The sequence below is a fragment of the Numenius arquata genome, chromosome 3 (genome assembly GCF_964106895.1).
Source record: "Numenius arquata chromosome 3, bNumArq3.hap1.1, whole genome shotgun sequence".
NCBI lineage: Eukaryota > Metazoa > Chordata > Aves > Charadriiformes > Scolopacidae > Numenius > Numenius arquata.
In genome coordinates, this window is record NC_133578.1 from 38,943,945 (window position 1) to 38,970,223 (window position 26,279).

The window sequence follows — 26,279 nt, forward strand, 5'->3', positions numbered from 1 at the left end:
ACTCACTAAAGCATGTAATTCCCTCTTAAACCTGTGGCAGACTTTTTGGAAGGATGACTCTAGAGGTGAAGTCCCGGCCCTGCTGATTTCATTGGTAAGTTCACAGCTCCCACCGATTTCAACAGGGCTCAGATTTTCCCCATCACCAGTAGCAGGCACGCTCTTTCCCTCACTCTATTTTCCAGTTAGAGCGTTATGCTAGCACAATTGTTTCCAAACAGCCTGGCTTATCTGTCTGTGCTTGTACTTAAGCCTTTCTCTGTATATACTTTCTCCGTACAGCCATATGCTCTTACACATGGAAAATTCACACACCTCCTGCACATACACGCATCTTACCCTCGCATACTATGGAATGAAAAACTACTGCAGTAAGGAAACATTTACAGAGAAAATTATTACTTAAGATAGAAATAACAGAAATGTGGCCTTGAAATAGTTAATCTTCAGATGACTGAAAACAGCTAACCTTCAGTAGTGATCAGATTTCCAGCTTCTGTAGAGGCTGATCACTCTCGGGGCTTGTGCATGGTATGCAGAGTTCTCAAGGACAGCTTGATTTCTGGCATCTCTGGACAAGTTGGAAATTGTAATTGCAATCACAGTGAGCTTCTGTGCCTGGAACTGACAGGCAAACAGCTCCCCCTCCTAAGTGGCTATACTTACCGTGTGCGTAAGTGGGAGGAAGAGGGGAGGCTGCACAAAAGGAAGTCTATAGTCAGATGAGCTAGGTCACCCCTTGCCACCCAACCTCAGCAACTTAACATGATGGAGTGAAAACCTGTTTGAATCACAGCTGAAGCACGCTGCCAGGCAGCACAGCAACATTGTTGTTCATTATCAGCTATTCTTACAAAGACCCACTCCTTACCCCTTATACCAGACGGAAAGGAGGATGTTTACACAAATGACAGCAGATAAGGATGACAAAAAATGTTGCACTGCTGCCATAAAGGATTTCATTTGATCCTAAAGCTGCCCTTTAAACTGAGGTTCAAGATTAACTCGGTTGTATTTCCCAAGCAGCCATGCAGTCAGTGGAATGACTGGGGTGCTTGGATGTCCTATCCAACTAATGTTAGTATCAGAAGCATCTACATGGACCGTTGAAAACTTGGGTCAAACACTTGGCTAGGAAGTGAGATGTACACGAGGAATTACAAATAATTCAAGGGACAGACAAACATTTCTCCGGTTACCTATATAGTCATATAAGGCAGTATCTTACAAGGAGACTAAGTGTAAACACACCTGTGTCAACTGAGAAATTGTTCATCAAAATGTGTCTGTAGGGAGCCCCAAGGACTCTACGGAAGTCGCTTGGACCAGGGAAGGAGGCTTCAGCTTAGAACCTTCCTACATCTAATGCCAAAGGTAGAAACCAAGAAAAGGTAAGTCTTCTCTCACCTTCCCCACCTGACTAGCTGTAGAGCCAGTGTACTTTCTACAACAGCATCTAGACATGTCTGAAGAAACAAAGAAAGCACCTAGACCTATCCAGATCTCTGCGGGTTTTCAGTTGAACAGGAGATAAAATTCTCCTTCGTTAGCCAGCTACATCAGTTTTTTCCTCTTGAAACCTCTGAACCAAAGGCAAGTACAATACTTCTGGAGGACTTGTCTTTACTCTAGGACAGGCTTACAATTTAGGAAAAGGTTTTTCTCTTTCTTTTTGCAGTACAAGACATCTGACTGGTTTATTAATATAGTTAATTAGGCCAGACATAAATAAAAGGTGTAGGTATCAGCCTTCTATATGCAGCTTTAATTTGTTTGCTGCATGCCTGGTGGAGGTCATTGTCACTTATTACCTTTACACTTCGCTTGACAAATGCTCTCCAGCACACTGAACGCTGCTACTACAGACGGCGGGGAGCTACAGTAAGTCCAGGCGAAGTCAGGAAGCTCCCTAGATCTTAATTATAAAACCATAAAAGAAACCAACTGCCTCTGAAGCTCTCTTACCAGGAAACAAATGAGAATGGGAAATTTATTTCCAACCATAAATCCCAAACCCTTCAGTTTAATTTTTCCCAAGTTAACTTTCTCACCTAGCTAAGCAGCACTGCCTTCTATTATTAGCTTCTGGCCCAGTATCAGCTGACCACCATCAGTCAAACTGTCTTCATCTCAATGAGCTCAGGGACTCCCAAGGAACTCTGTGTATGCAGGCTTGTGCTTGCAGCCTCTAATTATTTTCTAACAGATAATGGAGCATTTAAGTTCAGAGAGGATAGATTAAGCTTGTAAGTGGATCAAAACCCTGGACAGAATCACAGCTCACGATTATTTCCTGGAAACACAGAGCTTAGAGGGCTAGAGAGGAAAGGCCCTCATCAATTGTCTGCTTCCCAACGACAAGCTAGTTTAAAGATACATATTTTTAGTCTCAAAGGTGGTTTGCTATGCTTTCCAACTGCAGCATGACTTTGGAATGTGTTACATTATCAGTCAAGCATCTGGTTTGATGTTAAACCATCTTATCAGGCCAATGGCTACTTGACTTATCAGACAATCATAACAGTCAAATAATTTGAGGCTGAGGAGGGGAAATTGTTTTCACAAATGAAATTATAAGTCCCTGTTCTAGTATCAAGTAGCCTCTTAGGTGATTATTTGCCTTTTTTTCCTCACAACAAGCCTCTCTTCCCTCCCTAAAATTCAGGACCCACATATATTCTGTTACCAGCCTTCGGGTGAGGAGCAGGATATCCTTCCCTCCCAATACCCTCCACGTATGCTGGCAACTCCCCTCCCAGACACGCTTGCAGGCAGACCAGTAGCAAGAACACCTGTACTCTGAATTCAAATTCCAGCACCCTTTTGGGACAATGAAGCGTGAGCAGCCAAGCAGGGAGGAGAAACTACGCCCCACAACTTAAGCACCTAACCGTTTCAACGCCTGACAGGAAATTCTTTAGACTGTGAAATTATTCCAGAGATAATACGTATTCAGAAATACGTGGAAAAAAGGGAAACCTGCATTTTACAAAACAGTAGCAACAACCTCTGCACAGTGAAAGCAAATCCACAGAAGTCCACGTGTACATTCTGCTTCTGCCCTGGAGAAGGCGGTATGGGCTGTTTAGTAGACTTCAGCTTGCATTGTTGTAACAGACATAGACTACTGCAGTGATAAAAACTGTGTAAGAAAGTAGGAAGCAGAGTAAAAGAAAAAGAGCTAGCTGGGAATGTGTGGAGGAAGCCCAGAAAACAGACTCTGCTGCAAATCCCCAAAGAAAAATTCCAAATATGGGATGTATTTTTTGATGATGGCCAATTCATCATCCCCTCAACGGCAGGCGGGTGGGAGGTGTTTGGCCATAGCAGGTGCTAACATCCTGCATTATACCATTATAGTCATTACAGATCCATTAGTGAGTGTTCAAGGTGCTGAAATGACAGCCCAGTAGCTAAATTGTTGTTCTTTACTCTTTTAGCATAACATTTAGCAGAATTTCAGGACTTTTAGACTTACATTCTGCCAACATTAGAAGTTTTAACCAGAGTTTATGGACAATGCCACTAACATCTATATCAGCTATTTCTGTAGACACTGAAGTGTGCCAAGTACACTCTCTCTACACAAACTGCTGTCTACAAGAGGCTTTACCTTTTCCAGAGCCTCTCTGAAAGGAATGCTGTTTTACTTGCAAGTACAATTACATACACAATCAAGTAAGAAGTAACTGCTGATAAAAGCACACCCGTACTTGATAAGTACAAAAAAATGAAAGTTAAGGGTGTGATTCACATGATGACACCTCCTTTCCACTAACCTCCTCTTCCCATTCACAGCCAACACGTCAGACACTTATTTAAGAAAGAGTTAACTCCCACTACATTCCTAATGGCACTTCGCCACCTAAATACCTTTAAAAAATCTGATAGAACTGCTTTTAACCATCAATGACTATTCATAATACTCTTTTAACTGAAATCACAACTGATGCATTTTGCTTTCATATGCACACTTACATTTTCCTCATAAACGAATACCAGTAAACAGTACCAAGTTTCACCAGGATAGTTATACTGACCAAAGCCTTGGGGTGAGAATTTGTAAAACATATTTTTCTACTATAACCTACTCTTCAATGGAAGATATTTAAGTTATCCTCTCATAATAGCTCAACGTTTTAAAAAGTTTAAAACTATGTCCTTTCCGAGACTGAGAGTAGTATTTGCATTAAAACCATAAACAACGCCTAAGTCATTCTCTTTAAAAATGTGGTTTGTTTCAGGAAATAATGATTGGGTTAGGAGGTGAGGATGGCAGGAACGTCTGTACAATTGCATGAGCAATTATTTCAAAAAAGAGAAAAAAAAATCCTTTGTCATCAATGCACTACAGCAAAGGATGTTACGGACCACTGTACTTATATCAAATGCAGCATTGATACAAAACATCATATTTCTCTTTATTGTCACGTATATCGACTAATGATGAAACCCAATTTTTTTTTTTGATGATCAAAAATAACCTTTAGGTTATTAATAACCGCTAGGACTAAAAGTAACTTTAAGTTCTCTCTCACCTTGTTACTACTGGGCCAGACTCCCTTTCCTAGTGTGGCTGTACCTTACATAGTTAACACATCCAGAGTTTCTAAAAAACCTTCATAATTTCTGAGCCATTTGTCAGATGTTACAATGCATACACTGGAGGGAAATGTGGTCCAGGGAACTAAGTCAGCTGATGAAGCAGAGCTATGAAACATCAGACAAGTAACTTTGTCTTTTAACAAGGACCTCATGTTTTCTTTGTAGAGTGCTTCAAGGTCAATCAATATCAGAGATGGAGATATTACTATTATTTCTCTATCAGATCAGGGGTCAGTTCCTCAGTGGGTGCAAGCTGCTCAGTTCCACTGACTTTCATGCAGTGACAGCAATTCCCTCATCTTGAGGCTGGAATCTATATCACTGACCACTGGCATCAGACATGGAGTGCAGGTCACATTCAACAGCCTTGCACTCCCTGCACGTTGACTTCAAAAGGGTACTGATACCAGCTCTCCTCTTCCTGCTGCTCCCCTTTAACAATATTCTTGACCATTATTTTGTCCATTAAGGAGGTATCTAGTAGCCTTTATCTCTTTATTGCAATTTATTCCTTTTGAATGGGGCCAAACCAGCTTTTTTTATTATTTATTTGTCTACAATGATTATTGAATACATAATTTGCAGTGCTCTGAAAAACACAGGAGAACCCTTCATCACTGGTATGTTTTGCTTTGTTTGTTTGTTTGAACATTGCTGCAACAGAGAATGCTATAGATATGCATTAACACTGAGATAGCTTCTCAAACACTAAGGGAAGGAGGGAAATGGCCTACACACAAAATCTCAGCATCTAAGCTTTTCTAGGGACATGATACTGTAGCACTCGCATAACATCAGCACAGTATCAGTCCTGTGTACAAGCCTCCTTCGACTATCTAAATATAAGGGAAGAAAATGGCCAGAAATTCCTTTCTACAGTCTCTGTGGACTACAGAAAGACACAGACCCCCACCCTCACACCCTCACCCCGCCCAAGACTCAGAGATGCTGATCGTCTTTTACTTACATCCATAAACTCCACATTGGCTTTCGGACCAGTGGTCTCATTAAGGATCTTAATGGCCACAGGAATCTTCACAGTTTCTCCCTCAGGGACCCAAATGCCCTAGAAAGATTTAAAAAAAGTGACGTAAGACAAAAATCATAGAAACTTCATTCAGAATTTCAGAATTACAGTTCTTTTTGATGCATTTTGCTGCATTATGCAGTTCAGTTACGAACTTCAGAACCGAGAATACACAATGTTAGAAAATAATAAAAATTCCATAAAACTACTTCTTAATTGATATCTGAGAATTAAAAGGCGAGATGGCTAAAAAGTAAACTTTAAATTTAAAATTAACAAACTGTGTGTCTCTTGGTCTGCTTTTCCATCCTTCTTGACTATTGCTGTATTCTTGGCTACCTCAGGGTACACACCTCTATCACTTTATTATGGTCTAAGTATATTCAAACTGACTATTCAAAAATGTAGTCCCATGACTTTGTAGCTGTAGTGACCTGGTCTTTACTTACTCCATTCCTCCCCAGTTTGAAGACAGATGCAGTATTTGTCCTCCTCCACTCCTCTGACCTACCACCTCAATTTGGAAAGTTTGTGTTGCTCCCAAAGGGCTGGGTGACTGGTCTGACTTGCTCATTAAGCCCTACTTCACACCTCTGAGATATGGACATGACCAACAGATCTTAAAAAAAATCTTTAACTGAAGTATTTTTTCCTCTGCGAGTTCTGCTCTTACATCCTGGTTGTTGAAGGGTGGATTGACATAATTAATCTTTTTTTTCTATTTAAGTGGAAGAAACAAAAAGTATTATGGTTTAGCTAATGACAATATTGTTTTACAAGGTATGATTACTATTACAAAACCCACGTGACACTTGCAAAATGAGAGACAAAGTTTATCTAGTTTTCCAAAAGTGTACTGTAAAGCCAATACGTAAGAGCAGAATGACAAACTTTGATACTGCATTTTAGCATCAAGACAGCCCAGCTTGTGTAATGCTCTTGCGTGGAAAGGTGTTGTGGCTGACTCACCTTTTCTCATCAAGAAATAATATCTGCATGCCTGATTAAAACTGAAGTTAACATTTGAGCCTGAAGACGTGCTCCTCCCACACAATTCCACTATCCTATGTGTTTCCCAGACACACAGGGCTCATGACCCCATTCACAGTACAGGATGCTTTGCTCCAATACAGAACTTGACCGTTCAAAAGTTAAAAGAGGGAACTCACTGCTGTGTACTGAGGACTCTTACCTTGTATACAGTTCCAAAGGCTCCAGAGCCAAGAACCTTGACTCTTTTCAGCTCAGTTTCCTTCAGGATACGAAGCTGTGCTTGGTTGGGTGCTGTGCCACTTGGAGTCAAAGGTTCCACAAGCTACGAAGGAAAATCCAAGTCTTAAATATTTGATAATGTGAAGACCCATCAGAAGTTTACACCAAAAACAACCAATCCAACTAAATACTGGAATAAGACAGTGGTGGGGTCTACTGACCATTGACTTGCCAATTTATAGAGGGATTTTTCACCTTCAAAAGCAAATGAGCAATGCTTAGAAACCAAGAGATTCAATAAAGAAAATCCTCACTCAACATGTGGTAATTTCCACCAGGAGTTGCATGATGGAATTATGAACTGGAAATTGAATCGGTGTCACAATAACACACCCAAGGACTTCTGCTAATGGAGGCAGTATAAATATTTTCTACATGACAGAAATACAGCATTTATTATTAGTGCACCACATTCTATTTTTGCCCATTTTAGTGCCTTTTAAGCTGGCCATATTTCTTTTTAATAGCACTGAGTTAATGGCTCATCACAGTCTTACCCTGTTTTGGGGAAGGGACTATTTTTCTGAACTTCTGTTATACCACACAGGAGGACAGCTTTAAGGAGAAAATATCTTATACCAGAATACTAATTTACAACAGCCACTAATTTACCACAAAATGGCATAATTAAACAATTTGCTCAAGGTGTCCCAAGAAACTTTGTAAATGAGCCACAATGGCACATTCAGTTAAAAATGCTCTCAGATCTCCATGTTATACCATCTCTGCCAGAAAAAAACAATGCTTCTTTAAAAATAAATTAAAAATACTTGAAAAGGACAATGCCCCAAACAATGAAAAGTAGTCTGTTCCTTTACAGGAACACAAACGCAAGTATGACAGGGAGAAGTGTTGCGGGCATCTAAAAAAATGCTTGTGGAATTTTACTGAGAATGATCTACAGAAAGAATAGGTCTGTTACAGCCTCCAGCTAGAAACAGAGACTTGAGCTGAAGCTATAGTCACTTGTGTGTTTATCTCAGGATGCTCCTGACTTAATCTTCAGTATCTAAGACAAGACAACAGCTTCTCCACACTTGCAGTGGGAGACTGGTCCCTCAGTAACTGCTGTCAGCCACAGCTTCTATCTGACCAAATAGAGAATGACAGATGGACTTCAAATCCAGTAAAAACTACCTGCTTAAAATCATTTATGCTTAAGTAGGGGCTGATACAATGGCAAGATTTATGCATCTAAAGGCACTGAGTATTGTTATGCTTTCTATACAATTGAACAGCATTTAAGAAGTAACACAAATTCTAGCCAAGCATAAAGATACTTAGGCAAACAGAACAGGGATGTATGTGCCATTTGCTCCCAGGTTCTACAGTGGAGATGAGTGGGAGCAGGATGCTTGGGATAGAAACAGAAAACAGCACTGTCAAAGAATCACTAGCTAACAATATTCCCAAGCGTTATTATCTTACAAGGGGGACTCTCACTTAAAAATATCATCACTTGCAAAGTGTCTCAAGCATAGGACTGAGGAGATTATAGAAATCACCTTTGCTGTAGCTGACAGATAAAGGTTTAATGTTATGTTTAAACATACTTCCTAGACTGCCCCCTCCACTACTGGCATTTCAACACCACTCTGTCCTACAGCTCCACTTCATATCTTTGCTAATAGAACTGTGAATCTCATTTGGTTCTCCTCTGGGAAGTATCTTGACTTAATAGAATACATCATTATTACTGATCATGACTACAGACTTGGACAAAATCTGGACCACAAAGGTGATACAGGCACTGGGAACAAGTTAGTGCCAATCTCTGCATTTAAGCATTCCTGATGAGCTTAAGTTTGCATCAGAGCTTGCTGAAATTACTTCAGTCTTTAAGAGCTGACCTCAGTATGTACTGGGTGAAAAACAGTAATATTGAAGCATGAGAGCTACTAAATATAATGATGAACTGGGATGGAAGTACAGTTGAGAGCAAGACGGGAGTTCAAAAATCTGGTGGAACATGACTTTGTGATCATGTAGATCCTCAAAAGCCATGAATCTGTATCTGTACAGAAAACTATCCTGAAATAGCTTCATTCATTCCATCAGTTTAGTCCTGCAGCAGTTCACAAAATGGTAACTGAAGACCTGAACATCTTTAATATAAAAGCAGAACAGCTCTGCATACTTTTTCAAATATTCTCTGAGAAGCACACTCTCACCTCAGTTTCCAGGAATCTTCGCAATGCTCTCTTCTTCTTAATGCTTTTGCGCCGAACATACACAGCAAAAGTCAGGCCCACAATGACGATGATGAAGAGGCCACCAATAACTCCCGCAGCAATCAGAGGGGTTCTAACAATCAAAATCAGAGACTTTATTTTTAGGTAGAGTGAGAGACCAAAGAATGGTTGGGTACATAAAACACAATCACTTGGAAAGCTTATTAACTGTCTTATGACCAGAATTTCTAAGTCAGTCCAAATGGGAAGTCAGGGGAAACATATTAACATATATTATGACTTTTCTTGTTTTTAATCAATATACCAATTCCACTTTTTTCAAACTGCCATGCACATGTGAAGAGTCGTGTGGACAAGGATATACAACATGCACTTCGATGGCAAACGCAAATCTGCAATGGCAAAATGAGGATACAGGTACCTGCAGTTTTCCTGCAAGAGCTTTAACTATGCTTACTCTTTGGCTCCACCTAGATTAACCCATGGGCCTGTGATGGGAGAGGCAACTTCAAACATGGTGTTTCACAGACAAATCTGGAGGCATTGTACATATACACCTTCCTCAAGGGGAGGATATTTATATATGAACAATGTAATTCATGATTAGGACCACGCACCCTCTTGGAACTCCTGGTTCATTACTATTGCACACAAACATTTTGGTCAGGGGCTATGGTTGCACCCATCTGGTTTTGCTGTGGCTTTTCAGCACAACCAAATCCCAGACTAAAAGACCGGTGTGTTGGAGCCAAAAAACTCCTGTGAACAATGCCAAGAGAGACTCAGCTTTTGCACAAGACCTGTTGTCCCCCCACTACTCCTTATAACTCCTTTCGGCTTTCCAGGATCTTGAGTAGCATGAGCTACAATTACTAACTTGTTTTTCCATAGTGATAAGATACAGTAGGCTGGCATCATGGTAGATTCTATACAAGCTAAAAAAAAAAAAAAAAGACTGTCTCTGTTTGCCTTTGGTGCTCACATTTGGAGATCGCCTACAGTCAGTGGAGAGAAGCAGGCTCCCTCCAAAGAAAAAGTCAAAGCAATAGGTGCTCTGACTCAGTTTTCTTTCTCTCTCTCCCTGTCCTGTTTCTAAAAGATGAGTAGCAGCCTCCAAAGCAAACTCTGAAATTAGGTATTTTCACAGAATACCAACAATTTACTAGCACATTTAACATCCCTCCAACATCAGCTGGACAGTAGCTGAAAAGATGGGTAAGAAGAGACAGCATGACAACTGCAGAGTATAAATGGTGCCGAAAGCACTGCCTGGTAACTACAGGAAATAGGTTAACTATTGTCAAGACTGCTGTGCTTTAACAGCCTTCCTCGGTTATGTCTGAATGATGACGAAAGATACATTATGGCCTATTAATAAAAATGTACCACACAGCTATTGAAAATTTAAAGGAAGGAGACTCCCACAGAAATAGTAAATTGATTTATCTGGCCCTTTATTCTTCTTTTTATGTCCTACCACAAAGCTGAGTGGCGGCAAGCACTACCGTCTAACCTGGTTTGGTATATTAAGGTGTGTCTATGCTGAGAACTGTTTTGAAGCCCATCTCTAAACTGACCTAACTGTCCCCTATCACTGCAGTTTGGTTCAGAGAGGTCTCATACAGCCTGGATTCATTTCAGACACCAACCAGAAGATACATTTCTGAATGCACCTAATATGCTTCAACCTCTAACTGGCATTAATGTCCACAGGATCAAACTAGAGCTAACCCAAAGAAAAATCCCTTGCAGCAAACATAGCCTAGCCATTGGGACCATTACCTATTTCATCCTCCAGATGCAAACCTACTGTGTCACTCAGTTCACATCAATAGAGACAAAGCCTCATACTCCCACATCTAGTTATTAAAGCACCACTATCACGTATGCCCAGGGAAAACACATTAACATTACACAACACTGTAAGGCCTATTATAGTTCAATGACTTTACGATGGAAACCATAAAGTCTGCAAATAAAGGAAGCTGAATGTTGTCTGGCTGTGAAACGGATTACGATGTTAGGGAAATACAAGTCCAGTACCACCTACTCCTCAGGCAGAGGCACTCCTCCTTCATGTAGTTTGGCCTTAAGACATATTCCTTTTTCTAATCCCATTGGTTACTCTGCTGATTTTGAGTGCAGAGCTTAGATTAAAGGACCTGGCATATCCACACAAAACAATGCTCCTCTTCATTTCCATGTGCTTTCCATGACGCTGATGCAAGAAACTCTTTAATAGGCAATTATGAAAAACACTGGACACCAAAAGACTTCTATGGAGCTAGTAATAACTACTGTTCTTGAGCAGAGGAATTATTTTTTTTTATGCTGTATGAACAGTCATATAATTTTTAACAAACGCGACCAAACCACAGGAGATCTCTTGGCTTTAAAGTGCATATTAATAACTATCATAACAGCTGTCAAAATAAATAATTAGAGTTTTATGGTACCGTGTACACTAAAAATGGTCCAAAAATATTTATATGTTAGACCATAATAAGGGAACAGTTCCAAATGAGACATAATAACTAGTGAAGAAAATAAAATGAAGTTACAAATTCTTTGCAGCCCTTTTCTTGTTACAGAATACGGGGGCTCAAAATGAATCTTTAGGATCCACTGGGTCAACTCTCATTGACTTGAAAAGAAAGCCCTCATCTTTTTCAGTAGAGAACTGAAAAAAACCAAGTGATTTTCAAAAACTTCACCAAGCATTTAGTCATTAATATGAAATATGCTGTAATTGCATATTATATCTGAATTTGCAGGAAGTACCATCTACACACAGTATTAAGCAAGCTTAAAAAAGGAGCGTAAGAGGAATCATATAACATGTGAGGAGAAAAAAAGATATTTAAATGCTAAACAAATAACTGTAATGCAGAAGAAGTTTTATTTTGAACTCAAATAGCGATCAGCTTCCTTCACTCTTAGATTCACTATCCTTGCATAAAGATCATGACAGACACAAACATCACAGACCTAAACGGACGCGACTGTGTACTGTACAGCTTCTCCTCGCTCTGCTACTGAGCTAAGCCCCAAAGTCAACAATCGTGTGTTTTATTTGCTGCAATACCAAGTGACAAGTCACTGCTTCCAGTCCCTTCTGGAATCATCAGTGCAGTTCACTGTTGTTTCCCACCACAGACAATCTATTTTCTAAGCCCAGTTTTCTGTGCATAACCTACCTCGTTTAGGTTATTTTTACTTATGTGCGTTAGGCTGAGTTTGCTTTTCTATCTATTTTGCTAACATCTGCCAAGTCTCCTGTATAATTTCTCTACTACTTTCATGTTTGCAGTGTCTTAAATTTAATACCCTGGTGAATTTCAGTAACTTGCTATTTACCTTTCTTTTACATAATTGTTAAGGATTCCTGCAATGTCTTGCTGTCAGAGATGCTGCTGAAGACACAAAACCTTTATCCCATTTTGGTTTTTTAATCCAATCCTTTTTTTGCATATGCACCAGTTCAGCTTCACGTACACCTGGACACACAAATCTCCTTATCTCTAGTGGCATTAAGGGCTTAATCCACTTACATTTTTGCTATATTACTGTCCCACCACCACCTCTGTGAACGCAGTTCACTACATTTGCCCACCTCAGACTATTTCTCACTTAAAAATAATTCCATTAGAGTTAACAGGAGCAATGTTGATGCCGAGAAAGAATTTCACTATCAAAAAATCCCATTTTGTTGAAGTCATTTTTAAAAGCCTGGAGGCCCCATTTCTCTGTTAGGGCTCAAAAAGGCAGCAGCGAAGCAAACAGAGGTAGTTCCATGTCAGTCCCACCCAGCCAGCATAAATAATGGACAGCCAAAAGTCGATCCTAGTTCACATTTCCTTCAGCTCCACCACAAACCCAACAGGAAACTCCTGATACAACCACTACTTTCCTCCACACACTGAAAAGCTACCCCAGAGGACGAAAACAATCCTTGCTACATGTTTCTGGACTTTATGTTCATCCAAATAGACTTAGCAGTGCAAGAAATATAGCCCTGAATCATAATTCAACCCTAATTTGCTATCCCGCACCCCTCCCCTCAGCTGAGGACAGAATATCCAATTAATGATTGGAAAAGGTGGCAGCAGAGGAGGCAGTGGGAGGGAAAAAAATCCCAACATGAAAAATCCTGCCTTTTAAACTGGAAACCATATATCTGTGGCTAAAAGTTGAAAGTAAGATTCTAGTATTCCCTTAGGAGAAATGAATAATATATATTTCTTTTAAAATGTGTACTGCGTTTCCATATTTAGAGGTATGTAGCACCCACTCCCACACACCAAAATTGAGACAAGAAGTTCAAAGTTAGTATTCCAAGATGGACAAGGATGTTCAACAGGGGGCCTCATATCATTCCATCCGCTCCAAAACATCAAACATCTGCAATTTCCACAGTGCTTTGAGACCAGGTATTAAAGCTTAATTACTGATTTAGATGAGTACACAGCTTCATGCCCTTGACTGGAAAGTGAGTGCAGCAGAAGGGGGAAAGGAAACGGAACTGTGGTCCATGGAGTAAAGCTGAGAAAGAACACCTGTTTTTTCTCTTTGGCATTAGCCCACCTAATACAGTATGTAAATAAATTGAGTTTTGAAGCAAAGCTGTTAGAGGGCTTTAAGTGGCTGCCTCAATCGTCCCCACCTTCCTCTCCTTTGAGTTTTATATATATAGCCAAACAGGATTCATTACAACCTTGAATATTTGCTAAGTAGGTGCTTCTTGTAAATTTTCATTATCAAGGCATTATTTCTTCCTGATGGACGATGCATACATTCTGCATTCCTCAGCCCTTCCATCAGTGGGGAGTTCAGCTGAATTTGAAGCTGCACTTTTAGAGATCTAATGGATTCTACTAATCCTGGAATAATAATCTTAGTATTTAAAATATACAAGATAAACAACCAGACTGGGAAGCAAATTTGTATATGTTTTAATAGCTTCTCTCTGCTGTGCAGCACTCCTCTGGCAGAGCTCTACAACCACAACTTCCAGAGTGCCTGGTGTTCTGGTGACCATGAAACAGTGCTCCCCAGGGGTGGGAAGAATTCATCTACTGTTACTCACATTAAGACGTGCTTCGTTTCATACTTTTTTTCAAGAGCAAGGCTCCCTTCCCCCTTTCTCCACCTAATGTGAGGGACTTTTGAGCACTGACTAGTGTCACCATTTATGTACAGATTAGGAAGTTTTGTCACGTCTAAACACAAATTTGAACTCACAGCTGATCTCACAATTACTACCAATTCCGCGTTTAATCTAGATACCGTTTAATCTAGGCAAACTGCATTCCACTGTACTGTCAACAAGTTGCAGTTAAACTCTGGTGACAGGTAGTTCTAGCTGCAATTTTTCAATCTGCAAAATGACCACAATGTTGCAGTCTACGTCTACGTCCATTCAGCAGTTAAACATCAAATACAGTTTTCACTTTGGACAAGGCTACTGCTGACAGATACCTACAGTCAAAATTGCTATTTCCTTACCCACACTGGTTCTTATACCGAAGTCTTCCTGAAGCAAGTATCTGAGGACATTTCTAGATCGCTATAATCGAGTCATCTGTACGCCCAAAGTTTTTTCACCGGCTTTGCCAAATGAGAACAACGTGTGCAGGATAGAGACTTGCAGTCTCTAATTGACGGCGTACACACTTTCCTCCTCTAGTATACCACCAACCAAGATGTGGTGTTGAAAGCAACTGTGCTGTTAGGATACATCAAAATGTTTAACATATGGTGACATCATTTACTGAAGGTTTGCACATAATCTGGTTACCAGAGTGTTTACCAAAAACAAAACACCAACAAGATGCAAACAAATACATCATGTGCATTTCTTAAATTGTAAACATGTGTCCTACTCATGCCTTTTTTTTTTTTAAAGGTAGGATCCCTCATTTCACTCAGCAAAATAAATGAGGACAAAGAAAAAAATATTAAGTATAGCTTTGACAATTAATATAGCCTAGAATTCTAGCCATTAATATGTATCAATTATAAGTTTATGACATCTTTATTATTATTTAGCACACTGCACAATGGATTTCTTTAAAACTAGTTTTAAATCTGAACGGCACAATTTTGGAGAATAACTAAATTTCTGGTATGTTTTTGCCATCAATTACTGAGAAATCTCAGTTTTAACTCCCTGTTAATACAGTTGACTGGGAATAAACTGTGAAATCTCTGGGATTACAGTTTCAGTACAGAGGCTTTTCATGGGCTTCTCTCCCTATGAAACTGAAAAGCCCATCTGACACCTCTTGCACCCCTGGTATTTTTAGGCTGAGATTTTTCTCTTCTGCCACAACATAAAAAAGGAATACTACTGTTAAGAACTTGCACGGTGATTTTGTTTTGAGGCTTGTGCTTTAAGTAAAAGATTAACGTTCCTTGTAAAATATGCCAAGTCAGGCCCCATATAATATAGAGTGATTTATCTGTGACAGAAAGCCAGTTAAATCCACTAGACCAGGCTCACAGGTGAAGCCAGTTCATCAAGTAAAAGAATAATCCTCTTTATAAACTTGTCATATTTCCCATTTTCTTTGGGAAGAGTTGCGTTTTGCTTTAAATAAAGAAAACTAGACCTGTAATGACTATGGGCGCTGATGGACTGCTCTGAAACTAAAACCATCCACATTAGCTCAAAGAGTTTCTCTCTGCATAAAGCATTCCTGTTAGAAGCAATAAACTCAGCCTGCTTCTCTGCAACCAGTTGCAGTCACCTGATTATGCCTGTGTACACGAAATTATTAATAAGAAAACATTGTTTTCTCAACTAGAAACATAAAGCGCATTTTCCTGTACGACATTATATGCCGAGAGACTACTCTGTCTGGTGGCACTGCTTTCTATCCATTAGCCACAGAGGAGCACAGTGTGAGGCAGAGCATGTTGAGGAGCTGGAGAAAGACAAGGTAGCGCCCATTCTAAACCAGTCAGTAGGTAGTCAAAACATTCAGTGGGAGCTGGGTAATAGAACACAAAACCTAGCACGAAAGCGGTCATTGAAACTGAGCAGGAACACTCCTTCACTTTGCAACAGGTGTTCAGGGCAGATTTTTATAACGTTTTGTTCATTGCTACATTTTGGTTTCTATTACACGTTCTAGCAGACACAAGCAGGCCAATTACCTTCACCCTACATCCTGTATAACTTCTCAAGCAGAAGGCTGAACTCGAGACTAAACGGCTCAGAAATTATTCCAACCTGCCCTCAGCTTTGCTCCACCAGTGATCGCACAGCTGAGTGAATACTGCAGTCAGTATCCACAGGAATTCATTAACATTTCAGGTGGCTGCTTGATTCAGTCTAACGCATGCCTTTAGTTTTTTTTACAGTTAACAAACAACTATGTAGATAGGTGTCTGCTCCAGAATTTGGAAAAACAAACAGATTTCCGAGGACATGTTTTCATGATGAATTAGACATTCACTACTTTGTTCACTAAAATTTTTTGTACTCAATATTTGGTACAGGACACATAAATTTCCTTCAGTCGGGTGATAAATCAAACCATAAAGGAATTTTAAATATAAAGGTATTTAAACATAAAGGTATTTTAAATAACCATCAGAAGGAAACCTGTTTAAATACTGTGCTCTTCCTTCTGCTATTTTTTTTAAAACACTTGCCAAATTCCATTGGTGGGAAGTGTTTGTAATTCATTAAAGTTCCAGTGAAGTGTTTGCTGAAGCTGAGATATTCAACATCGGAAATATCCAAGCCCATACACGACAAAGCAAAATCTTGCCTGTAGGACTGCACAGGTGGTTTGTTTACCTTTAAGGAGCTGAAGAGGAACGTTTCTCTACCCCATGCCCTTCATTTTCACTTTACTTCAAAAATCATCATCATCCTTTTGAAAAATGCATTCATCTCTCTTTTTATACCTGCCCCTTTTGATTTTTTTGGAATGCCAGTCTTTCCTGAGAGTAATCAATCACTCAGAAGATTTAAGAAGCACAGAGCAGCTCTTTTTGTCTAAGTGGTTGGGACCACTGGATTCTTTCCTCTTCCAGCTTTGAACCACATGGGGCAGTGAGGGTTTGCTTTCCCAAACTCCAGAAGTATTTCCCCGTAGGGAACCTTCAAAGACTGTGTTTGGGGATCAAATCTGAGATTCTGTCCCAGACTCCCTCCTTCTGAAGTCTTTATGACTTTATGTTTCCCTTTTGCGAGAAGAGATTCTGTATGTTAGAGAGAGCCCTAAATTCCGTCAGACAACTTCTGGTCCAGCTCTGCATCTACACTCCTATGAGCCCTCTCGCCAAGGTGAACAGGCCTCTTCACATGAGTGAGCAGTCAGACTAAGGGCACTGGGCACCGGCAGAGGGGGGAAAAAAGCCCTCCACAACCATCAAAACAAAACAGGACATGATAAACTGATGAGAACAGAACTGTTGCACTATGTTCCCGATCTTCAAGTTTCTTATATCCAATCATTTGTTTTGTGATAAATGTAGTGCTTATGTGGGTTTCAGCTGAGGTTTTTTAACAAGTGGTGGCATTAAAGCATCTTTTGAACCTATGTTTAAGATTTGAGTGCATGGAGGATTTGTAGAAGAATGTGTTTGGAAGTATGCACCCATATATTGTGCATGTATTACATACATTAATACATATATACACACACACAATCAAAATTTTTTTCCTTCAAAGTCTAAATCAAAATAGTAACACTTCAACATAGTAACATTTCATTCCAAGCCGATATAAATGTATATATAAATATAGCATTTGAGACATTTATTAGAATACTAGTAATGGCCATGATGCTATTAACTTCCACATACATTTTAGCTACTCCTCATTTGAGTTCTAAATATACAGAATTTATCTTTGTGGAGCATAGCAGGGAATAAATGCAGCCAGTGCCCATAAATACTGAGGAAAATCTAAGGTAAATAAAAAGCAGGGTATAAGGAGTTTATTTCTAAGTATGCCTGATTCTGCTTTCAGATTTATCACTACTATTTCACAAGGATAGCATTCAGTCTAAACACCCTACACAAATTATATCAGTCATTAGAAAATCTCATTTGATTAAGGGGAAAAACTCACATAAAATTGAGATCCTCCATCTGACACCAGGCTTATACAGGATCATCTTCTATACAATAATATCCCCAAAAATTCTTCTATGTCTGTAACTTATCAGTCATCTCCCAGTATTTCTTATATTATCAAGTGGAGCAGAAAGAAACTCTGGTGTATCCTGCAACTCCTCTTAATTCTAGTCATCATCCCACTGCCAGCATTTCCCCAGAGGCCATTCAGAGAAAAAAATAAACGTTCAGTTTAGAAGCTCCGAACCCACCCACCTTCACTCCTCTCCTCCATATCCACAGCCACCCAAAAGAATCTATTTCACTTCACTGGCTGTAAAGCAAGCCAAGGGAAACCAGCCTTCGTGAATATTATCCTCATCTTCTATTCTCAGCTCTACTGATGATTTTTTTGTGTGCCTATGTACACAGTAACCTCCTATCATCTCGGTAGTCACAGATGTGACTTGATTAGAAAAACAGCTTGTGTCCATGGTGAAGATACTGCTCAGAGTAACCTAGACTCTACAACAGCTGTTTTATTATGATTATTTTGCAGTACAGCATGGCCCACATAAAGGCAAATGATAATTTCGTAAAAGAGCTCTTCCTTCTCTCAAATTTCAGTATGATAGAACATTCCAGAATTTACTGCGGATACCACCTTCTCTACGAATCCTCCACATGTTAAAAATACTCTTCCAATAGCTGCTAAACTCCTAGAAAAGAGCAGGCCAAGCATGTGGGGAAATGGTGATCCAGCTTTAAAAAAAAATAAAAAAAAAAATCTCTTTTTCCTCTTTCCGCCACAAACCTCTTCCTCTCTCCCTGCCACCAAACCCCCAAACCTAAGGACCAGCCTCTCTGGCTCAAGAAAACAAGAGAAGGCTCAGGTACCTTTTTATTCCCACCTCTGTCATAAGGGAGAGAGGGACTGCCTCTCTTTCCACTTCAAAAACATATGTATGATAAGTATTTAAGTGAGAAGAGCACAGAAAGGTTGGTGAAACCAGCTAGACAGAATACAGATGAACTACTGCTACAGCTATAGGTTTTGGTTTGCTTTCTTATTCATTGCCTTTTTCTCATTGGAATTTTCCTGGAAAGGGAAAGAGCTCCCCTATTTCAAAAATACGTTGATTGAAAGATGACTCAAACATCCTAAAGTTTGGAATTTGGAGCCTGATCCACTCGATCCAGAAAAGTTCACGCAAAGCTGATGCGGCGAGTCAGCACTGAACTTAGCCTGCATCCAAGTCATTTACATGCAGAGGATATCGCTGCCACAAGGGACGGAAAAAACATATCTACAGGAGATGGGACTATTTTAAAGCTAGAATATTATCTCTTCAATCTGTTCTTTGTCTATTATCCTTACTGTGATTGAGACTACGCATATTAACAACTAGCAGTCCATTTTTAATGCAGGAATACTTTTTACTTCCCCTCCTCCCCCTACATCAGACATTGAGGGGCAGGGAAAGAGGGAATTTATTCCTGAAACTTACACATTTTTTTTAAGGAAGGTTATTGAATCAAACAAAGCAATCCCCATTCATCCAGAGCCCACTGAAACAAACTGAAAATTTCCCCATGGCTGATTTAAGCCTACTGGGAACACTAGAAGAGACCAGTTTGGCCACTGCCACGCTGGTGAATTCCCCAACTAGAACTACTCCTCTTCCCTCCAGTCTACCAGGTCATTGCTGATTCTTTGCTTCTAAACAACCAACCTACAGGATCCCTATATGATGGTCCATGCTCCCAGCATTATTTTCAGATTAATATGCCATATTGCCAAAAGTAGGCATGAAAACATCTTATCCCTTCTTCAGCATGATCCATAAGACTATACTCAGCAACACTGACATCAAGCCTATGGGTTGTAACTTGGCTGAACCTTAACAGCGTTAACTGAAGCAACCCAAATGGTAACAAATAATTAAAAGCACTTCTGTTCTTTTGCTTGCTTCTACTTTTCCACTGCCACCTCTTCTTTTCACTCACGTTATGCTGCTTTACAGTTTCTGTGCCTTCTAAGAAATATCTGCGCTACTTAATTTCAGGCACATACATAAACATCATTAGGTTTACTACAAGTAGATGACTATGAGTTAAAATAAGAACATGTAATGAAAATTCAAGCGAGCATTTTAAGAGGCAAGTAGCAAGTGTATTGCTTTGATGGCCTGTGTTTCTAATGGACAGTCTATGTCACAGGCAGGGTATTGGGAGTCCAAGATAAAGTATTTGAGGAAATAGTTCACAGTTCTTACTTAAAAGGTAGATTGCATTTCAGACATTTTTCCTGCAGGTACTACAAGAAAAACGTCATATAATTTACAAATCAGGCATTACATCATGACTAGACCATGTTTAACCAAAGTTTAGCCTTTGTCCTGATGACAAAGTTGAATTTGTTCTCAAATTTCTGCATAAACGCTACAACTCTCCAGGATGAGGGATTACCAGCTCTGTTGAGAGACGCACCAGAACAGGCAATTACACAGTAAGCTCCTCACAATTCTCTGCCAATTAAAAGCTCAGTCAGAACTAGCCAGCACCTGTTTTACACATTATCCCACAATCTTTCCTTGACTGCTTGATCATTTGCTCAATCTCAGATAACTACAGAAATTATCTGCACTATCTTCTATTGATTAAACAGCCAATATGTCTGCAAAAGAGCTTGTTCACCAGTGTGTGATGATGGTGTCATTAAAATTTTACATCAGATTAAAAAACAGTCTGAAGTTTTTTGACAAAACTACTGTCACCCCTAAAAAACCCTTCACTTTCAAAGGTTACATAGAAATTTATTTGTATGCAGTGTTTAAACACCACTTAGATACCACGTTTTCTAAAACTTCCTAGTACCAAAGATACAGCTCCATCAAAGCATCTTCCAGGAAAAGAAGGGAGGGACAATAAGAAGAGGGAGAGGACAAAAAAAGGAAAAGGATAAAAAGAATCTGCACTGCAGAATAATAACAGATACTTAAGTACCCCACTAGTATCTAAGGCTTAGAAAACCTGATAGATGGACAAATTAGACCTTATTTGTGTCACTAGTGGAGAAAGTTAGTCATGGTAAACAATTTGCCTTCAGTTGTACGACATCAAATAATAATGCTGAACCACTAACACACAAAAATGCAACTATATTTATTCAAAATAAATGCCTCACTTAAGCGAATATAGGCACGATACAGGAGAGTTCAGTCAAACAGGTAAGATCTGAAAGAGCTTCTCCTCTCTCCTAGGAAAGGACAGTCTGAAACCTCTGAATTTGACCTGACCTAACTGCTAATGAACAAGGATATGTTAGCATAACAGAAACCTTGCGTAAAGTCACTTGGAACTCTCATACTGTGTCTCACCAAAGCTGACAGGAACCAAAGCCCAGTACTGAGCAGTTAGATTTGCTTGTCTATGTCCAACAGTATTAGGAATCAAAATTCAAAGGAGGAACTCTGGGTCCTCATCACAGAGCATGAGCCAAGAGCTGATCGTAGCTGGAAACTATCATCGCAAACATGAAAGTGTTATGTCACACACTGTAAGCAATGACAGGAGGAACCAGTGATATCCTCTGGTCTGAGTATCTGTATAGCACAGCCTACAGGCTTGGCACAAATTCATCGTGCTTGCAAGACAAAGTTCTAGTTTTGATTTTACAAGTGTAGTGGTGGAGAATAAAATATGACCAAGAGAAATCATTCCAGGGACTAATGATCCTCATTAGAAATGCACTGGTATTTTGCTGCTTTGAATGTGACTTTCCTCAGATTTCATCCATTTAAATATCTCGCAGACAGACAGACAGACACCCTACCCACCTTTTCAGTCTGCTAGACTAGTGCCATCTTTAAGCAAACTTTTGTTTGTACTTTTAGATCATAATCAGGCTCTACACTTTAACCTTCAGCCAAAATAAGCTTTAGCTGTTTGAGCTCCCAAGCTTCTTCACTACAAGGCACAATGTAGAAAGCTTTAATTATTCCTGGTGGCTCCTCTCTAAAGCCTCTTTAACGTACAGTCCCGAGAAAACAAACAGTCTTTCTGAAGGTACAGGGTCTACATTCTTGTTCAACTCTGTCCACTACCATTATAACAAGGTAGAAAATAGGCAAAATACCTCTCCTTTACAGAAAAGAGATGCAAAGTAAGCTGAACTAACAGCGAGAGAGCATTGCATGGGAAATGAGTTTAGTATTAGGCCCCCTTTCTCACTACAAATTGAATGCAGTTATTTGAAACTCTGGATCCAAAAAGCCCAAAGGTACAGATAATTTATATGACATTTTCCCATCCTGTTACTTCACTTCACAGCATGACAGGAAAAAAATAATAGTAAGATAAATTAATTTGGTCTGATGGCTCGATTTACTAATGCTCTATTGCACGGTTGCTGCTATTTGTGGTAACGCTTCCACCTTTGGTAACTGCTGACGTACAACTTGCCACACGAAGCACCAAAGGACAGAAGCTTGTTAATTCCTTAAAATCTATAGCTTGTTTTATTAGTTTACCACTGTTATTACAGGCTACACACTGGTGAAACTGGAAAATGTCTTTATCAAATTCAAAGCTGGCATTTCCATTTCTGCAAAAACAAATAAAAAAGATCAACTGTGAACTGTATTATCATTATTAACAAGTTATCTATTTTTGATCTAATGCTGGAAAAACTGCTGCAAATTAACTGAGAAGTAGAACATACACTTTTGTACGTAAAACGCAAAAAAGTTAATGTCAACTGCAGACTTCAAATACAAATTCTCATCTGCATCAAGTGTTCTATGCTTGATCATTCCAGTAAATGCTTCAATGTTTTTAAATAGGCAATGGAAAAGTATGCATGGGGGGAAATTCTTAGAAGATTACTTTATAGATACCATAAAGGAATAAATCTACCACAAACACGGTCCCCAGCTATAGTAGGCTGCATGACTTGAGATACTAACTTTGATCTGAAGAGATCTAATTAAGCAGACTTGACTGTGTACACACTTACAACACAAGCACGCCACTACCAATGGACTTTTCTAAAGAAGCCCAATGAAGAGCTTCCCATTTTATGCAAGAATTGCAGCTCCTTTATCACCTGACAGGTCAAAGTGAATAAGCCAGAACGCAGAGAATTTTAAATCTTGGCTGGACTCTAAACTCAAATACATTTGCTGTGTAAATTGTCCAAATACGAAAGAGCGACAAATCCTACATTACTCAGGTAGACTGGAAGTAAGACTGCAAGCTCTAGTTCTGATTTATTATATGTTAAATATTAATGAATTATTAAGAAACCATTCACTGAGGTTTAAACAACTCTACATCTTACATATTTCTAAAGCTCTACAAATGTATTTTTAATAATAGATAATTAATTTATAACAACATTAAATCTAAATTAAATCCTCATTTCAAGCCATAAAAGAAACCCAGTGGAGAGTGCCGAGATATATACTGTTGCTCTATAATAAGGTCACTTCTTCATGGCACAATTTTATTTCTGCATATATTATTTGTGTAGCCAAACCAGTACAGACACACAACACAAGGCTTACGCAGCCTGATGAGAAATAAAGGCAGTGACCTTTATTTGACACAGCAGGGCTGTGTATTGTTTTCCATTCTAACAAACAATTTTCAATTGAGAATTTCCTAATACTTCTTGTCTTTCGGCAGTGACCTATCATGTTTGGCCTAATCACTACTTTTTTTTTTTTTCCCCTCATAGTTTCAATAAAAATAATTTAGTCTTCTGAAGAAAGAATTTTCTTATTTTAAATGTATTTGCAACTTGTGGTAGCAAAGAAAAAAAAAACAAAAAACAAAAAGAAAGAAAAAGATTTTATTGAGATATTGAGAAGTCTCTGCATTCAAAGAAATTTGGTTATGACCTGACACAATTCCAGTACTTGGTAAATATTGTGTTTAGTGCATTCTGTATATTTTCCATGACAATATTCATAAAACTGAGAAGCTTGTTGTTAAGGTGGGGATAAACATACAGCTCACTGAGTTGGACTCTGTACTCAAGACACAAAGGGGTAGGACTTAATGAACACTTGGCATGAAGTTCAGGGATAACAGATGTACTACAAAATTCATTATGTTACCTTGTGTGCTAAACAGACCAAATACAAGTCCCTGCATGTTTCTGCGAGAAACCTGCTTGCTTGCTTGCTTTCTAAGACTGGGTGCTACATTAATGGGTCTTCAGAGCTCAGCAGCTGAAGAAGGCACAAGGACTGGTACATACCGAATAAGACAATAAGCACTGCCACTCCTATACCCACAAGGCGACATGCTAAAGCAACTTCTATAGCCTCATTATGGCATTTCTCTGTTTGGCGTGCACCACTGCGCAATCATGAGTACTACCCAAACCCATCAAACGAGCACAGTTGCTGAGAAACCTGGTCTATGAGTATCAACAGTCTTAATCTACTCCATGAGTATTTCACTCATATTCCACTCTTTGTGGAACAAACTACTAGAAACTTCAGCCTTATTCTACCCTGTGCACTCTCAACAGGATCCTCAAACTACTGGAGCCACGGAATGGCTTTTAAAAAGCACTCATGTGACAGTTGTTTTAGTTCTTTCACTTTTTCAACCTTAACAGTTCATTGCTCTCTATAATAGCAGTTCCTACGAAATCCTTTCATGCTACGAGACCACACCAGCCAACCCTGCTGAGTAAAGCAGATGAAGCAGAACCCTCGCAGGTCCAAGAGAAATCTTTCTGAACACGTTACAGAAGAATTAATAAAAAAGCTTTTTTATCGGTGGTCAGACCTGTACAGCAGAAAAGATGGAAAACCCACCTAGCCCCTTTCCCAAGTATACCAGTCTTACTAAGTGGGAGCCTTAAAAAGTCAAGGAACTCAAGAAATCACTGCAGTGACTTTCATTCATGTCACAGGGGTACTCAAAATGTATTCCTCCTAAAGCTCCAGGCAGTGAAATGTTGTGATAATAAAAGTGCCCACAGCAAAAGTCTGCTTGAGAACCAGTTCAGTAGCAGCAAGTTCTCACACGGAACAGGGATTTCTCTATCAGTCTCTCCCTAAACAGATCAAGTGTAAGCTCTATCCAAAGCACAGAAGCAGGATCAGAAACGGCCTGCTTTTCTAGTCTTGATTCTTAAAAAATAAATATAAGTCTGTTCCTTCAACTCCTCTGTTTTGATACAGCATGAGAAAGCTTCAAATTAAAAGTCTCTTAAGAGTAGCATCTTTTACAAATCAAGTAATGTAGCTTAGTTTGTACTCACAGCTTCTATTTTTTCTCTTATTTTATACAGAGATTCTCTTCCTCTTCCCCTCAAGAATGACTATAATTATTCTATAAAAATACAGAGCATATGGAACGCTTTCCTCCAAGCAAGGGAACAGAGCACCATAAAAGCAATGAACAGAAGCAGTTTATTAGAGGTGGTTTCCCTTCCCCATCACCTACTCAGAGCTTTTGTGAAATTCTATTGAAGTCGTACTGTGCAGGGGTACAAAACAGCTATGAAAGGATCTGCCTGCATTACATAGGGTTTACTGTTAATTAGCTCTTGTACACACACACAGTACATAAAACCAGCTTTTTTTTTTTTTTTAGGAAGTGATGATTTGTAGAGGGGACGTCCTTTGCTGATATAAAACTAGCATTAGGATTGTAATTTGAGTTAACATCTACACATCATTTTATGTAACCACTTGACAACGGTGGTCCTGGCTAATTAGTTTCTGTTAGTTAAAAGGGAAACGTGAATGAAATTTTCTTAGGGGATAAATAGAGAGAGACAACGGCTTACTCAGACCACTAACATCAAGGGGCTATTTCTGTCCTATCATATCCACCACATGCTTCTGATCACATCTTCAGATTTGCAACCCCTCATGCACTGGAAAACAGAAACTTCACTCCTTTGATGATCTCTTCTCTCTTAGCATTAAGCTAAATGAATCATAGGAAGGATGAACACATTTAAAATTGATACTTTAAGTAAAACTTTGTCCCAGCCCAGCTTCAATAACCAAGTTAGCCAAATTTTTCTGGGAGCAGGGGAACACAGAAGAACCAAACTGTCGTGACTGCCTCATTTTCTTTAT

At 39.3% G+C, this 26,279-nt stretch overlaps 1 protein-coding gene across 1 annotated transcript in view; it reads right to left on the minus strand.

Moving 5' to 3' along the window:
• Positions 1 to 26,279, minus strand: part of ERBB4 (erb-b2 receptor tyrosine kinase 4) — a 401,663-nt gene that overhangs the window by 118,067 nt on the left and 257,317 nt on the right. Inside the window, exons 17-19 of the mRNA XM_074145843.1 lie at positions 9,076 to 9,208; positions 6,825 to 6,947; positions 5,573 to 5,671 (exon numbers count right to left, since the gene is read on the minus strand). Coding sequence (XP_074001944.1) covers positions 5,573 to 5,671; positions 6,825 to 6,947; positions 9,076 to 9,208 — 355 coding nt within the window. The remainder of the gene's footprint in view (positions 1 to 5,572; positions 5,672 to 6,824; positions 6,948 to 9,075; positions 9,209 to 26,279) is intronic.